This window comes from Lichenostomus cassidix, unplaced genomic scaffold (genome assembly GCF_008360975.1).
Source record: "Lichenostomus cassidix isolate B80296 unplaced genomic scaffold, HeHo_3.0 HiC_scaffold_864, whole genome shotgun sequence".
NCBI classification, from domain to species: domain Eukaryota; kingdom Metazoa; phylum Chordata; class Aves; order Passeriformes; family Meliphagidae; genus Lichenostomus; species Lichenostomus cassidix.
This window is the reverse complement of record NW_028147344.1, coordinates 164516-181083: the sequence shown is the minus strand read 5'-3', so window position 1 is coordinate 181083 and position 16568 is coordinate 164516. Positions and strand designations below refer to the sequence as shown.

Below are 16568 nucleotides of genomic sequence, written 5' to 3'. Positions count from 1 at the left end.
ACCGCCTTTGTTGGGAGGGGCGACGTGGAGCACAGGGGGGGCTGGGAGGAGCAGGCTGCGCAGCAAAGGCCCCATTTGTGCAAGTGGTTCTTGTGGAGAGCTTTTGGATAGATTTTGGATGAAAGTTAGATGCAGATTTGGGGGCTCGATCTGAATGGTGGTGCCGAAGTGCGCGGATAAGAGGCACGAAAAGAGCGAGGGAAGTGGCGTGATCTCGTTTTGGATGGGTTTTTGTCTTCTAGTTGTTCCAGGAGCAGAGGTTTTCTTCCCCGTGGAGCTGTGAAGGGCGGCTTCTCTGTCCGTACCTTTGCCTTCGGCGAGGCTGACGGGGACCTGGAATGGTCCTTTCGACTTTGTTTCTAAAGTCCCTCTTTTTCTGTTTGGCAGAGATTCAGTCTCGGGCCTGGACCAGGCGGGCAGGTGCATCTGGAGGACGGGACGAATATCTCTGCAGCTTGTGCAAAGCGGAACTTCCAAGCTGTTCGATACCTCGGCAAGGTAAGCAACTTTCTCAGCTGGGCACTTTTCTTGTCATAGACACCATTTGACCTGCACGGCCCGCCGTGCACTGAATGTTTCACGAGGACTTGTGTTGGCTCTCCGCCTCGGTTGTATGGGGATTTTCAGGAAGGCTAGAGGCAAGGCCTGAGCATAGGCCTGGGATGGTTTTCACCAGTTGCACTTGTCAGCGTTCCACTAGCTTCCGTAGCTTGCCAGTGGTTCCAGTGACGCTGCTTGCGTCAGATTCCCTAGCTGAAGTCAGCACCCGGTCGGTCGCCAGGCTTCCTTCCCTGAGGTGCCGTGGTGTCACAGGGGGAGCCTGGCTTCCAACGGAGTTCCACAGCGTCAACACACCAGGGTCTCCATGGTGCCCGCCACGGGGTGCCAACGCACGGGCGGCCCCGCCGCCGTGTCACAATGGCCCCCGGCTTGCACGGGCCCCAGGCTGCCAGTTGGCCTTATGCAGGAGCGGTGGCTGGGTGGCCGGGAGCTGCAGGCCCGAGGGCTCCTGAAAGCTGAACTGGCTGGCCTGCACCGTGCTGCAGCTGCCCGTGGTGGGTGACACTTGGGCCCCGTGCGAGCCAAGGCAGGCAGCCCTCTCTCGCGAAGAGCCCGCCGTGGCGCTCCAGCAGCTCCCTGCAAAGGCCGGCTTGGGCAGCTTGGGGGCCCAAAAGCCAGTGGCAGGCTGTCTGCTGCTCCCATTTCTGTGGAGAGGTGAGCCAGAAATGTCCCCACTGGGGGAGAGGGGGGGAACAGGACGGGAAAGGTGTCCCTTTGCTACAGTTACTGCCATTCCGGGAAGACAGCCAGAGTTGGGAGGGGCAACGTGGAGCAGAGGGGAAGCTGGGAGGAGCAGGCTGTGCAGCAAAGGCCCCCTTTGTGCAAGTGGTTCTTGTGGAGAGCTTTTGGATAGATTTTGGATGAAAGTTAGATGCAGATTTGGGGGCTCGATCTGAATGGTGGTGCCGAAGTGCGCGGATAAGAGGCACGAAAAGAGCGAGGGAAGTGGCGTGATCCCGTTTTGGATGGGTTTTTGTCTTCTAGTTGTTCCAGGAGCAGAGGTTTTCTTCCCCGTGGAGCTGTGAAGGGCGGCTTCTCTGTCCGTACCTTTGCCTTCGGCGAGGCTGACGGGGACCTGGAATGGTCCTTTTGACTTTGTTTCTAAAGTCCCTCTTTTTCCGTTTGGCAGAGATTCAGTCTCGGGCCTGGACCAGGCGGGCAGGTGCATCTGGAGGACGGGACGAATATCTCCGCAGCTTGTGCAAAGCGGAACTTCCAAGCTGTTCGATACCTCGGCAAGGTAAGCAACTTTCTCAGCTGGGCACTTTTCTTGCTATAGACACCATTTGACCCGCAGCGCCGGCCGTGCACTGAATGTTTCACAAGGACTTGTGTTGGCTCTCCGCCTCGGTTGTATGGGGATTTTCAGGAAAGCTAGAGGCAAGGCCTGAGCATAGGCCTGGGATGGTTTTCACCAGTTGCACTTGTCAGCGTTCCGCTAGCTTCCGTAGCTTGCCAGTGGTTCCAGTGACGCTGCTTGTGTCAGCTTCCCTAGCTGAAGTCAGCACCCGGTCGGTCGCCAGGCTTCCTTCCCTGAGGTGCCGTGGTGTCACAGGGGGAGCCTGGCTTCCAACGGAGTTCCACAGCGTCAACACACCAGGGTCTCCATGGTGCCCGCCACGGGGTGCCAACGCACGGGCGGCCCCGCCGCCGTGTCACAATGGCCCCCGGCTTGCACGGGCCCCAGGCTGCCAGTTGGCCCTTGGCTGCAGGAGCGGGTGGCTGGGTGGCCGGGAGCTGCAGGCCCGAGGGGGGCCCTGGGGCGGGAAAGCGGCAGGGGTGATCCGATGGCCTGCACACCGTGCTGCAGCTGCCCGTGGTGGGTGACACTGGGCCCCCGTGCGAGCCAAGGCAGGCAGCCCTCTCCGGCGAAGAGCCCGTGCCGTGCCGCCGCGCTCCAGCAGCTCCCTGCAAAGGCCGGCTTGGGCAGCTTGGGGGCCCAAAAGCCAGTGGCAGGCCGTCTGCTGCTCCCATTTCTGTGGAGAGGTGAGCCAGAAATGTCCCCACTGGGGGAGAGGGGGGGAACAGGACGGGAAAGGTGTCCCTTTGCTACAGTTACTGCCATTCCGGGAAGACAGCCAGAGTTGGGAGGGGCAACGTGGAGCAGAGGGGAAGCTGGGAGGAGCAGGCTGTGCAGCAAAGGCCCCCTTTGTGCAAGTGGTTCTTGTGGAGAGCTTTTGGATAGATTTTGGATGAAAGTTAGATGCAGATTTGGGGGCTCGATCTGAATGCTTGTGCCGAAGTGCGCGCCTAAGAGGCACGAAAAGAGCGAGGGAAGTGGCGTGATCTCGTTTTGGATGGGTTTTTGTCTTCTAGTCGTTCCTGGAGCAGAGGTTTTCTTCCCTGCGGAGCAGTGAACGGCGGCTGCTCTGTCCATACCTTTGCTTCGGCGAGGCTGACGGGGACCTGGAATGGTCCTTTCGACTTTGTTTCTAAAATCCCCGTTTTTCCGTTTGGCAGAGATTCAGTCTCAGGCCAGGAGCAGACGGGCAGGTGCATCTGGAGAACGGAACGAATATCTCGGCAGCTTGTGCAAAGCGGAACTTGCAAGCTGTTCGATACCTCGGCAAGGTAAGCTACTTTCTCAGCTGGGCACTTTTCTTGTCATAGGCACCATTTGACCTGCACAGCCCGCCATGCACTGAATGTTTCACGAGGATTTGTGTTGGCTCTCCGCCAGGCTAGAGGCAAGGCCTGAGCATAGGCCTGGGATGGTTTTCACCAATTGCACTTGTCAGCGTTTTTAGTGTTCCATTTATGCATTCAGCCTTACCCTCTTGTTTGGGGGAAGCAAGGAATGGACAGATCGCAGGCAATTCCCCAAAGCTTACAAATTTTTCTGCGCTCTGCAGGGTGGAATAAGGCCAAAGGAAGCGCGAGCCTTGGAATGCCGGAGTTGAGCGAAGCTTTCAGCAGCTGCCTTGCTTCATCAGTTCTACAGAGGTGCGCTTGAGACCGTGGCCTCCAAGTGTTCATGTGATGCCAGATCCACGTGTGTCATTGCTGCGGGTGCTGGGGGGCTGTTCCACTGCTCCTTCCCAGCGACACCAGCGGAGGATTCTTTCCTTTCCCTTTCCTTTCCTTTCCTTTCCTTTCCTTTCCTTTCCTTTCCTTTCCTTTCCTTTCCTTTCCTTTCCTTTCCTTTCCTTTCCTTTCCTTTCCTTTCCTTTCCTTTCCTTCTTTCCTTCCCTTCCCTTCCCTTCCCTTCCCTTCCCTTCCCTTCCCTTCCCTTCCCTTCCCTTCCCTTCCCTTCCCTTCCCTTCCCTTCCCAGCTCCCCTTTCCTTCCCAAGCTCCCCTTCCCTAAGCTTCAGTGCCCAGCTCTGGGCCCAAGCCTTGGCCGCAGACATGGGCAAAGATGGCCAGCCTTGTGCCCAGCAGGGGCCCTGGCTCTCTCAGCACTGCAGGCACCCAGAGGGGAGCAGAGGCAGCACCTGCCCTGCCCAGCACCTCTCCTGCCCCGGGCAGCCCCATGGAGGCCCAGCAGGCACATGCCGGTGCTGCAGAAGAGGAGGTGGAGGAGGAGGAGCCCAGCATGTCCCCCGAGAAGGCAGTAACTACCAAGAACACTTGGACTGGGAAGAATACACTGGCCAAGAGCTTTCTGGAGAGCAAGGCTCCATTGCCCAGGAGGCGTCCAAAGGCACCAAAGGAAGAGACCATCGGTGCAGTCTGGCTGGGAGGACACCAGTGACCAAGAGGTGGCATGGGACGGCTGGGAAGATGCAAGCGTCCAGGGCGTGGGGCCCAAGGCTTGCAGCGGGAGGACGACAAGTGGGAAGAGGACAAGTGGTATGATGTGAGCCTCCTGGAACTCCTTGAGAAAGAAGCAGAAGCCCGGGAGCAAAGACCAGTAGTTCTTTCAATAGGGTAGCTCCCCATGTCCTTCTCGTTAGAGGCTTGGGTTGACCTCCTGTCACTAGAGTCGGGCACCCAAGTGCCCCAGGAGAGCTGCTGTGGCAGCAGCAAGCATCTCCTGGGACTCGTCTGTGCCGGAGGTGTGAGCCATGGAGCAGGACAAGGCAAGGCCCAACTCACAGTCCCCCAGCCCCTCACCTGCCCCGCTGGGAGCCCAGGCAGCAGTGAGCAGCAGCAGCAGCAGCAGCAGGAGGCCAAGAGGGGTTCGGTCGGTGCACAGCGAGAGACCGAGGAGGGAGCCTTGGCTGGGGAGCTGGAGCTTCCCATGGGGAAGCTGGAGTGGAACCATGGGGAAGAGCCAGAGATCTGCCCTGGAGAAATGCAGCAAGAAGAGACCCCAGGGGCAGCCTGTGCTGAGCCAGAGCTGATCCAGGAAATCTCCAGCTGGGAAGATGCGAGCGTCCAGGCCATGGGGCCCAAAGTTTGCAGAGGGAGATTGACGAGTGGGAAGAGGATGAGTGAGATGATGTGAGCCTCCTGGAACTTCTCGAGCAAGAAGCAGAGGCCAGGGAGCAAAGAGCAGTGGTTTTGAAAATAGGTGGGCTCACCGTGTCCTTCCTGTGGGAGGCATGGGTTGGGCACCTCTCACTAGTGTCGCACCCCCGAGTGCCGCTCTGGGCCATGCTTGCCCTTCTGGAAGCCCGAGCAACCGTGGCACACGCGGCCTCTCCCGCCCTGGCCCAGCAGGTGCCCGAGGCAGGGCCCGAGAGCCTGCAGCCTGCCCCGCACAGCTCCCCCAGCCCTGGGGCAGCTCGGCCGGGAGCCCAGGCCCTCAGGCCGCAGCCAGTTCCCCACAAGAAGTGTCCCTCGTGCTTCAGGCAGGCACAGAGGGGGCTGCGGGGGCTGTTCCACTGCCTCTGCCCGGCGACACCACCGGAGGATTTTCTTTCCTTTCCCTTGCCTTGTCTTGCTTTGCCTTGCCTTGCCTTCTTTACCTTTCTTCTCTTTTCTTTCTTTACCTTTCTTTCCTTTCTTTACGTTTCTTTTCTTTTTGTTCTTTACCTTTCTTTTTTATTTTTTACCTTTCTTTTCCTTTATTTTTTCTTTTCCTTTTCTTTCTTTTCCTTCCCTTCCTTTCCCTTCTTTTATTTTGCTTTCTTTCCTTTCTTTTCCTTTCTTTTCCTTTCATTTCTTTCTGTCCCTTTCATTTCTGTTTCCCTTCCCTTTCTTTTTCTTTCTGTTCCTTTCCTTTCTTTTCTTTCTTTTCCTTTCATTTTCTTCCTTTTCTTTTTCTGTTATTTTCTTACTTATATTGCTTTTTTCTGTCCTTTCTTTTCTTTTCCTTTCCTTTCTTTCTTTTCCTTTCTTCTCTTTACATTTTTTTCCTTTTTCTTTTTTTTGCCTTTCCTTTATTTTCTATGTCTTTTCCTTTTTCTTGTCTTTGCTTCCCTTCCTTTTCTTTCTTTTCCTTTCCTTCTTTTTCATTCTTTCTTTTCATTAATTCCTTTCTTTCTTTTCCTTTATCCTTTCCTTCCCTTTCCTTTCCTTTTTTCCCTTCCTTCCCTTCCCTTCTCTGAAACACCCTGAAAATTTCCTAACACTTACCTAAAACTTCCCTTCCCTGAAACTCACATGAAACCTCATTTACCCTCCTCATCACTCCACTGCCCTCTGCTCCACTCCCCTTCCCTCCCATCCACTTTCCTTTTATCCTCAAACCCCTCCTCCCTTCCCCTCCTTTTCCCTCCATTCCTTTCATTTTACCCTTTCATTCCTTTCTTTTTCCTTTTTCTGTCTTTCTCTCTCTCTCTCCCTCTGTGCATTTCTCTCCGTTCTTCTCTCTCTTCCACTTCTTCTCCTCTCTGACACGGAGCATTGATAAATCATCCTGTGACAAGACCAGCTTCCCCTGCTACCCTTTCTGTCTTTGCCATCTGCTGCCCTGGAGCTGTGCAGCTGCAGCAGATTTCCTGTGGAAAGAGGTGCTGCTGCCATGGCCCTCGGCCTCAGGCTGTGCACCACAGGACATGGGAGCCACGGTGGGGCATGAGGGGAAGGGCAAAGGCACCAGGAGGCTGAGGAAGCACCACCCAGAGATTGTGTCAAGGAGAAACAACAATTTATTTATTTATTTCCTAAATAAGTGGTTTTAAGAGCATTGCTACTCCTACTGGTGGGGGTGCCTCTTGCTGGAGTGCGGAGATTCCTGAGGCTCAGGGGCTCCTCTCTTTGGGGGACACCGGGGCCGCTGCTGCAAGCAATCCCCACCTCAGGTGAGACCAGAGGGTCTGGGGCTGGTGCTCTGGGCAGAGGGACCTGCCTCCTCCTGGGGCTGGTGCTGGTCTGGGCACATGGGCACAGCTGGGGGGTGGCTGTGACCCCTGGCGGGGGTGGCCCCCATTGTGGCAGCTTCCTCCTCTGCCTCCACAGAGACTTCAGGAGTGCTGGCTAGAGTCTCTGTCCAAGAGCTGGAGGAGCTGGAGCTGGGGCTGTTGGGGCTGGAGAAGCAGGAGAAGCTGGAGCTGCTGGAGTTGCCGGAGCTGCTGGAGCTGCTGCTGGCTGCTGGGCTGTCATCCTCATCCACAGCAGCGTGGGAGCGCAGAAGCCTCTGGGCCTCCTCTCTGCACTGCCTCACAATGATGTCGATGGTGCCCTGGGACCAGTGGCAACGTGTATTCCTCCATGATGTCCTGCAGACGCTGGATCATGATCTCCTGGTCTGGCCCATGCACACAGAGAGTGTACAGGATGGCACTCTGTGCACTCCTTGCCCACCACTGGTCCCTGTAGATGGTTTCCATCCTGTGGTTCAGCCAAATTTGCACAGAGTCCAGAAGTTCCCATCGTTGGCGGAAAAGTTGTCCCCAGACCTGAGGCAGGACACCGCCGACAGCTCGGGCTGTTGTCTCCTGAGGAGAAGAGGGATGGGGCGGCACAGAGGGATGCTGGCCACGGACACCCTCTGCATCCCTGAAACCTCTCTGCGCTCTGCCCGTGCCAACCCCTCGTCCGCACAGGGAGCAGAGCCATCCAGAGCTGGGGCAGGGAATGCAGCTCCCTCCGCCAGCCCCTGCTGACATCTCGCTGCCCTCACTCACCCTCGCAGAGGAGCTGGAGCTCTTTCTTCTGCCCCCTCGTGTGCCGTCCAGCCATCCCTGGGAACACAGAGCCTGTCACTGTGGCATGCATGCTGCTGCTGCTGGGGCAGCAGCCGGGCTGGGGCCTAGCTGTGGTGGGCTGGGTGGGGCCGGGCCGGGCTGGGCCGGGGAGGGAGGGAGCCTGGGCTCATGACTCACTGATGAATCTGACGACTGCCTCTCTAGGGGCTGCTGTGGGCTCTCCAGGTAGGGTAGGGCAGGGCCTGGCGCAGGTGCTCGGTTGCTCGGCTCTCATCCTCTGCCAGCTAGGCAGAGTGCCAAGGAGGAGGGAAGGCTTGGCACGGGCTCTGCCCCTTGGCCGGGCTCTCCCTGCACCCAGCCCTGGCCTCCCCTGCCCTGAGGCCAGGCCGGCAGCCACTGGTGCTGGGCTTTGGAGGGGGCAGAGGGGATGGTGAGGGCCGGGGAAGGGAGTGGCATGTGGGGCACAGCACCGGGCAGGGACACAGCTGCCAATCCTGCACACTGAGCACTGGGGGCAGGGGGCTTCTCCAGGCTGCGCCTGGGGATTCCAAGCCGTCCTTACCAGGCCCTCGCCGAACCTCCATGTCTCATCCACCTGCAGCATCTGTTCAATGTCCCTCCTCTTCAGGAATCTGGCTGCACAATGCAGCATCTCCCAAGAGGCCTGGAGAGCAGCAGAGAGCCAGAGATGGCACCACAGCCCAGGGCACAGAGCACGTGTCCCTGTGCCAAGGCTAGGGGGAGGCTGCAGCCTGTGAGGTGCCAGGGCAGGAGGCAGCTGAGGTTCCTCTCGGGGACACCAGCAGCCCACAAATCCTTACCTCAACGACATGCTGGTTTTCATCATGGCAGTGGAAAGAGAGTGGGATCAGGCTCTGGCCCACATGTGACTTCAGGGCCTTTATTCCCTTTTCTGTTAAGCAATCCATCATGTCTCAGAAGAACATCATGGAGAGCAGCTGCACCTGGGTATTGTTCTGTATGAAAGGAAGGAAAAAAGACATCAGCACTGGCTGCTCCAGGCCCACCTGGGTGCAGGCTGGAAAATCCACAGGGCACAAAGTGTCTGGGCAGCACCCAGTGCCCGTGGCTGGGGGCACATAGCCTTACGTTGTCAAAAAACGGCAAGAGTGCCTCAATCAGCAGCAGGGCGACAGGCGCAGGTATTGGGGTGGTATTGTCCAAGAACAAAGAGCTGAGTACACAGAGGGTCATCCTAACCATGTTCCTATCATCTTCCCTCAGGAGCTCCATGAAGCTCTCATTCAGGCTCCACATTCTTTCAGCCTTTGCAGAACACAGGGCTGTGAAACCCAGCCCTGCTGCTGCAGGGTGCAGAGGCCAAAGGCCCATCCCGAAGCACTTGGGCAGCTGAACCGGGAGGCAGGAGAGCTGGGAGCAGCTGCCTCAGCTCCTGAAGCCCAGCCAAGCCCAAGGGGCTGCGTTCCCCAGCCCCACGCTGCTAGTGCGGCTTCAGCCACTGCCCCCTTCTCACCAGTAAGGGATCCTTGCAGAGCACCACGAGGCCTCTGAGTGCCAGGTGACACCTCTCCCTGCACTCACTCTGCAGGTACCTTGCCATGACAATCAGGGCACTGACACCGCATTCACTGAAGTCCAGACACTCCAGGACCTGAGAGTCACAGGGCAGTGACAGGGGACCCAGCTGCCAGGAGCCTGCAACTGCACGGGGCTGGGCCCAGGCAGCAGCAGCACAGGGCGCTGGCACCGTCCCAGGCGGCTGCAGCTATGAGAGGCCAGAGAGCTGCAAGGCAGCTGAGCGAGGCAGTGCTGGCCATCAGGCTCACCTCCGCAACGAATGCCAGGGCAGGCAGATCCCAGCATGCCTCCTCTATGCTGAGCAGCCAGAGCAGGTGGAGTGCAATCTCAGAACACAAGGGTATGGATGCATGGCGCATCATCTCCCTGGAAGGTGGAAAAAAGTACTGAGACCCTGAGCCAGGGGGCAAACCTCTCCCAGGACTGACTCACAGAGGTCTGATCTTTCCCCAGCACCCTGCAAGGGAACCTGGTCTCTGGGAAGCGGCTGCTCCTGGGCACTCTCCTCTGCCAGCCTTTTCCAGTCTGCTTGGCCATCCCTCAGTAACAAGGCCCTCTGACCCATGGCCACTGGGGGGACTGTGAGGGTCACCAGTGCTGGGAGCAGCAGGGAGAAGGGGGTCTCACCTGGCCAGCAGACCCACTGCTGTAGTAGTGCGTGTTTGCACAGAGCAGCATGTCCTAGCCACACTTGCGTTCCACTGCCAACACCACATTCTCATACTGCAGTTGGCAGAGCAGGGCCTTCAGGGTCTGCGCTGCAAACCTGTATGCAGAGCAAAGCCCAGGTCACGCTGGGAGCACTGGGTCCTCTACCCTGGGGACATGGGAGGAACAGGAGGACTGGGATGGAGCACCTGTTGGGGTTGGTGGCAAGGCCGTGTTGCTCCTGGCATCCCTTCCAGAAGGTATCAGCCTTGTCTGGAATATGCAGTGTGCTGAAGAGCACTTGGAAGAGAAGACGCGCAAAGAGGATGGGGAAATACACGGTCACTACATGTGGGCAGCAGGGCTCCTGGAGGATCTTCCACATCACCACAGTTGTCTGCAAAGGACAAAGCACCCCAAGACAGCACTCAGTGCTGCGGTGTCCCATGTGGCAGGGCCTGAGCATGGGAGGGAGAGGCCAGGGGACACGCAGGCAGAGCACCAGACCTGGTGCCCCTGAGCCTGCCCCTAGCCCCGGTTTCAGCCCAGCGCCTGAGGCAGGGAGATGCAGTAGGGGAAGATGCATGGAGAGCTGCTGGAGAGGCGACTTGGGGGCAAGCAAAGGCCAGTTGCAGAAACTCACAGCCAGGGCAAAGACATCCATGTTGTCCCCATCAGAGGTGCAAGTGCTGTGCTGTGGCCAGCTCCCCAGCACATCAAGGAGCATCAGCAGCGCCAGCTCTGCAGTCCTGCTCGAGAACATGAACATCCTCCACATGGTCATTGCAGCACTGTGGGGTCAGAGCTCTGTGTCAGGAGGATCACCACCACAGCACTGTGGCCTAGTCAGCTGTGGGTGCCTGGGCCGCCTTCCAGCCCTGCCACTGCCCTCTGCCCCTTGCTGGCAGCACCCAGGCAGCCAACTCCTGTGGGGACAGGCTTCTGAAGGGCAGGGAGGAGGAGCCAGAGGGCCCTGGAACTCCCCATTTGTCAGACATCTGGGACAGGCTCCACAGGGGGATAGGCTGGTGAGCCCTGAGCACACTGGGCAGGTAGGCCCCGTACCTGTCACACGATGGGGCCACGAGCAGCAGAGTTAACATGACATCAGCGGGGTATTGTCCAGCCTGTCTTCACCAGACTCCTTGGACTTGAGCTGCTGATGGATGTTCCCCACCACAGCTGGCACCTGGAGAAGGCATGGGAAGAGTTGGAAAGCTACCAGAGGGAGTAACATTCCCAGCCTCCGCAGAGAAGTGCTTCCCTTCCAATCACACTGTGATGTCTTCAAAGGCTTTAAAGGGACCAGCGGGCATGCCTTGGGAGGCCAAGCAGTTTCTGGAGGGCTCCAACCCTGGCCACAGGCTGTTTACTTGCTCTGGAAGGGAGACACCCTTCTTAACAAGTAAATCCAGCAGGGCAACATTGGTGTCAGTGTTGGAGACTTCACAGTTTTCCATGGCCCCAGTGCCCATGTCGCTGGTCTCTTCCTGCCAAATGCACTTGAATTTGCAAGTCATTGGCAGGAGAGCGGAGAGTGGGAAGAAGGGGATGTTCCATGAAGCACTCCAAGCGTGGAGCTGGCTGAGCAGTGACAGTAGGCCCAGCCCAGGTGGGGATGGCTGCAGGTACCTGCTCTGCTCTGCAGAAGCAGCCATCAGCAGGGCCCTGCTCTTGTGTCTGGTCCTTCCCTGCATCTGGCAAAGAGCAAATGCAGCTGGGGCTGAGGGGCTGTGGCAGAGGCCAGAGAATGTGGCCCAGCCCTACGCTGCCCAGGCAGGGACAGCCCGGGATGCCCAGGGGATGGAGCAAGGCCATCAATGGGCATGTCCCCAGGGAATGGGATGGGATGGGATGGGATGGGATGGGATGGGATGGGATGGGATGGGATGGGGCCAAGATGGCTACAGGCACCAGCCCTGTGGCCCAGCTCTGCCACTCACTGGCCTGCAGTGGCTGGAACTGTTTCACCTCTCCAGGCTGCTGTGCTGGGGCAGCTCCAGGGCCTTCTTCCTCCTTGTTCACCCAGGCCAGCTTGGGCATGCCTGGGGGTCCCTGCTCCATGCTACTGAGTGGAATAATGGCTACTTGCTTGCAGGAGAGATGCCTCAGGAAAGCTCCGAGTGAGCAAGTCCTGCAGTCGTGCCTTGAAGGCACTTGCAACAAAAAAGCCTTGGGAAGGCCACAGCACAGCAAGTCCTGTGGTCTGGCCTCGAGGTCAACTGCAGGAATAACGCTTCGAAAAAGCTCAGAGTAACCAAGTGCCACAGTCTGGCCGTAAGGTCAGCTGCAGCGGTAGCACTTTGGAAAAGCTCCAGGCCAGCAACGAACGAGCCGTCCTGTCCCGTCGTGAGCACCAAGCACTCTGGCGTGGCTGCATTGCCACCAGCACCTATGTCACAGTGTGCCACAGATGGCCCTTGGACACCCCATCACACTCCAGGGTTACCATGCTGCGCTGTGTCACGAAGGGGCCCTTGGGCACACTGCCACTGCTCCACCCCACCCAAAGTGGCCCGGGTTGAACGAATGCCTTGTCCCAAGTGCCAAAGACAGCCTGACAGAAACTTCAGGGGCAGCTTGAACAAGAAGCAAATGCTGCCCTGCTCTGCGGGCTCAGGGCAGCAGCAGCAGGAGCCCCCACAGCGGGAAGGGCACAGGGCCTTCCACAGAAGCTGGCACAGCCTCCTTGGGACAAGTCCCGGCTGCTGGCCATCCCAAACACGGGGGTGTGACACACACAAGGAAGGTGTGGGCCAAGGCATGAATGCTGCTCTGAGCCCTGGGGCCCAGGGAGCAGTGTGGCAGAGTCCCTGTTTCTCTAGGTTTTAGAATTCACATATTCTGTCTCTCAATAGTTAACTCGAGTTACCTATTGACCACTTCTTTCTCACAGTGAGTGTGACACAGTGATTGTGACACAGCAGGCTTTCATGGAACCCAGGAGATGTTGTGACACTGTGGAACCTCATGGAACCCAGGAGATGTTGTGATGCTATGGAACCTCATGGAACCAAGGTTTCCTTGAGACACTACTGCAGCATCTCCTCCAGCTGCTGAGAGTACAGAAGCTCCCACCCAGCCCTTGAGGAAACAGGGTTCAGACTGCTCAACTGCAGCACCGTGCGAGGGAGAGGGGAGCTCCAGGTGCTGGGGACCTGTGGAACCCTCTGTGCCTCCCAAAGGCAGCTCTTGGATACCCACATTCTCTGTGGCCACCTCAAGTGCAGGTTTGCCATGTCCATTCCCAAAGGGCAGCATTTTGGGAGAGGAACCAGACCTGTCTTGAGGGACTCGTTCCACTGGGATGGGACTGAAGCCCACCCAGAGCAGTGCCCAGTGACTGCCCTGGGAGCCTCACCTGCTTCCACGGGAATGCTGCTGCTGTCCTTTGCTCAGGTGAGAGTTGGCAGAACCTCAACTCATGTGCAGGGGCTGCCCAAAACACCCCAGCAGCAGCAGCAGCAGCTGTTATTACTTTTAATTAATATCTTTTCTGTTCTATAATTAGCAAAAACCCTTCCCTGCCTGTTTGCAGACAGATCTAAGGTGAAAGGAGGTGGAAGTTGGTGCAAAGGAGCTGTGACCTCACTGCAGAATTCAATGGAGAAGTCTCATGTCACAGAAAGTGAGGCAAGTCCCAGGTGACCACTGAGAGAAAGGGCTGGGTGGTGGAGGTGATGGGCAGAGTTGTCTATCTCGTGTTGGGTGACAAGGAACTGTTTTTCCATTGGTCATCATCTCCTTAGGATATTGGATATCCTGGATCTCCTTAGGATATCCTGGAACAGCTGCACAAAGCTGTTATCACCTCTTCAAAGCAATCATTGGAATCTTTATCTCCACTCCTCAAACCTCTCTATTTTGTCCGACTCTTGAAGACTTGGCAGAGGGGATGGAAAAGTAACAACTCATTAGGCCTTTCTTTGTTTTACTGAGCCCTGTCATGTATTTGGTGTTCTGAGTCCAGGATCCTGAGATCCTGAGAGGAGATAGAAGCAATCCCTCAAGAAATCCAAGTCAAGAAACACCCAAAGTGTCTTGGAGCATGAGGAGGTCCCAGTGAAAGCTCTTTCTGATGAAGCCTCCCCAGGGCCTCGTTAGAGCCGATAATCAGAGGCTATGATTGCAGGCAGGCAGAGGCACTGGGCAGGTGGCTCTGGTGCTGAACAAACCCTTTGTTTGATGAAGCAGAAGGGGCTGTGAGCAGCTGGCTCTGCTTGAAGATGTCCCTGCCCATGGCAGCTGGCTGGACTAGATGGCCTTTAAAGGTCCTTTCCATCTCCTGTTTGCTGCCTCTTTGTCCTGGAGTTCTGTCCATTCAGCCAAGCAGCCTAAGGAGATGGATGCTTATTTCATGGGAATTTGGAGAGATCCTTCTTGTCCTTGGAGGAGGCTTTCCTGCAAGGCCTGTAAGATTTCCTGAGCTCCTTCAGCCTTCAGAGCTGCCTTTGCCATGGTGTTACCTTTTGGCTGGTAGAAATATGATGCAGACACAGTTAAAAAAGGGGTAAAAGGGTTTTACCTGGGTATTTTAATAGGATCTGAGGTGTACAGCTCTTCAAAGGTGGAACATGCTGAGATGCACCTCCCCATATAACGCATATATAATTTTGTGGACCTCGCAAATTAGCATATCTACCCAATAATATAATATCTTATTCCCCAATAAGAAACTTAAAAAATGAAGTAATTGTCCCCTTATTTTAATTACTGCGCCTCTAAATGAGGCTAGAGCCCAGCTTACAAAATATGCTCCATAGAGAGAAGGCTTCAACCCTTGGTTGATGCCTCAAGTTTTGAGATTATAAAGAGCTCTCCGGCTTCCTGCTGCCAATGTTTGGTCTTTCTGCTTTGCAGAACCCCAAACTAAGCTGAAATATCAGACTATAAAAATTACAAGCATGCAGGGCTAAGGGTTCAGAAAAAGGAAAAAGGGTATAAAATGTAAGAAAATGTATATAAATAGAAGGTAAAAAATCACCGTGGATCAATGGCACCTCTTGGATCAGTCTCGCAGTACATCAAATTCTTCTCCTCTAGAGTGTCTCTCCCTGCAGAGAGAGAGGAAACCCACACAGAGGCAAGAGGAAACCCACCTGCTGTGGCTTAGTGGGAGCTATGGTGTGATGCCTAGGATTTTAGGATTTTATATTTTTCATGCATTTATATATATTTCTATTTTTTCATTATAATAATAATAAATAATTTCATGAAAATATTTATCTATTTTCATGTAGTTTTAGTGTGTGGCTCTGGACTCCATACAGAGTGCTAAAACTTCTGTTCCCAGCATTTTTAGACAAAACAATTCCTCTAAAGCTCGAGATCCGAGGACACTTTGTTGCCTCAGAGCCCCAAGATAGGGAAACAACAGGGAACTGGGGGCAGCAAATTTGGAGTAATTGACATCATCACCTGAAGGTGTAATTGGAGGATTAAGGCTCGATATGTTAATGGACAGAACTTATAAAGTATGAAAAACTTGTGACTCGCAGTCCATTTTGGGTGTAGCCTCTCGAGTAGCCTTGGTCTGCCCTAAATGCACCTTGAAGGCCCTTCAACAAATTTAACTGATTTTTATTCTCTAAACTTTGTCTAGCCTCTGCTTTAGGTAAGCCCATCAGGCATCAGGATGGGAACTGGGCGTCCCTGAAATGCTGGGAACACAAACCCAGGATGAGATGCCTCCACTGGCCCAGCTGGATCCCTTCCCTCAGTAGGGGTCAAGGAGATCCCTGTCCATCACTTGCCTGGGTGTCCTGTGAAATAACAGGACAACCCAGTCATATTTAGTCACAATTTCATGTCTGAGAGGAGAAATGCTACTTCTGGAAATTAGTTAGTCTCCTCATGGAGGCAGTTAAACCTCAGTGGTTGTGCCAGGAAAATTAATCCCAAAACACAAGAGATTTATGTCCAAAAAGGAGACAGAGGAGTCCTGTAACTTTATTAATGAATAAAGGGCGAGGTCATGGGCATTTCCCATGGGGTCTCTCAATTGCTAGAGGATGCAGCCTCTTTTATCCTAATTTTCCAGCAGCATTTCCCTCTTTCTTTCCCCATTGGCTGAGGGACTTGAGAGGTACAGACTTCCCAAATTGACTAATGCAGATTTTCTTCTAATATCCATTGCCCCCCTTCCTCTTTTCCTTGTGACTGTTCTTTTAGCTAAATCCACAGATTTAGCACAGTCTTGGGTGAGTCCATTAGTGGAATTCCTATGGAATTTATGGTTCCTTCCCACTATTTCTTTCATCTCTCAGTACCTGGCTTTATCTACCAGCAGAGTCACAGTTTGTTTGTAAAGACATCTCCCTCTCACTCCTTTCAGTTTCTTCAGGCTGTTTGACAGTAGCTTCCCCTGGAGCCCCAGGGACACCTGGAGAGAGAGAGAACCCCAAGGGTGAGGGGAACGTGCTGCCTGGGGCTTTTGCTGCTGAGCTGAGCTGGGCTCTGGGGCTGGAGGGCGATCCTAGCAAGGGCAGCTCTGCAGAGACACAGCTCTGCCCAGGGGCAGCTGCTCTGCACAGCCCAGCAGGGCTGAGGCACTGCCTGCAGCCACCCAGGGCAGGGCAGAGAGGCAGAGAGGGGAAAAGGCAGGCTGGGCTGGGCTGGTGACACAGAGCAGAGCTTCCCTGGCAGTCCTGCCAGGATCAGTGTCCGGCTGGAATGATCTCCTGGAGCGGGCACAGCTGGGCTGGGAGGACATTTTCCGCTCTCTTTCCCTCACACATGGCTGGCACATGGATGGCCCAGTGAGGGGTCAAAAGGGCACAGCACGGGGTCATCTCCTGGCACACTACATCTGAACTACAACCAAG

At 55.6% G+C, this 16568-nt stretch overlaps 2 protein-coding genes and 1 long non-coding RNA gene across 4 annotated transcripts in view; 1 reads left to right on the top strand and 2 right to left on the bottom strand.

Annotated features, from left to right (window-relative positions):
* The window catches only part of LOC146423359 (uncharacterized), a 97173-nt gene that overhangs the window by 53880 nt on the left and 26725 nt on the right, over positions 1 to 16568 (top strand). The window lies entirely within an intron of this gene.
* LOC146423363 (uncharacterized) lies at positions 7797 to 9551 on the bottom strand. Of its 2 annotated transcripts, XR_014847569.1 has the most exons (4): positions 9345 to 9551; positions 9032 to 9169; positions 8358 to 8513; positions 7797 to 8200 (listed from the first exon to the last, which is right to left on the bottom strand). It is a non-coding gene; the product is annotated as an uncharacterized LOC146423363 (long non-coding RNA). The 2 variants fall into 2 exon arrangements; XR_014847570.1 differs by lacking the exons at positions 7797 to 8200; positions 8358 to 8513 and adding an exon at positions 8653 to 8823.
* On the bottom strand, positions 9729 to 10533 carry LOC146423362 (uncharacterized). The gene is made up of 3 exons (XM_085044850.1): positions 10388 to 10533; positions 9954 to 10141; positions 9729 to 9862 (listed from the first exon to the last, which is right to left on the bottom strand). The coding sequence occupies exons 1-3, from the start codon at positions 10526 to 10528 to the stop codon at positions 9778 to 9780; spliced, it is 414 nt and encodes a 137-aa protein (XP_084900976.1). The 5' UTR covers positions 10529 to 10533; the 3' UTR covers positions 9729 to 9777.

What these genes read in the sequence shown, in the direction of transcription:
- LOC146423362 (XM_085044850.1), bottom strand. Translation starts at nt 10,528, where the DNA reads ATGACCATGTGGAGGATGTTCATGTTCTCGAGCAGGACTGCAGAGCTG. An exon ending in TGGATGTCTTTGCCCTGGCT is followed by an intron (nt 10,142 to 10,387) that starts GTGAGTTTCTGC and finishes TGTCCTTTGCAG; the next exon opens with ACAACTGTGGTGATGTGGAA. An exon ending in CTTGCCACCAACCCCAACAG is followed by an intron (nt 9,863 to 9,953) that starts GTGCTCCATCCC and finishes CTCTGCATACAG; the next exon opens with GTTTGCAGCGCAGACCCTGA.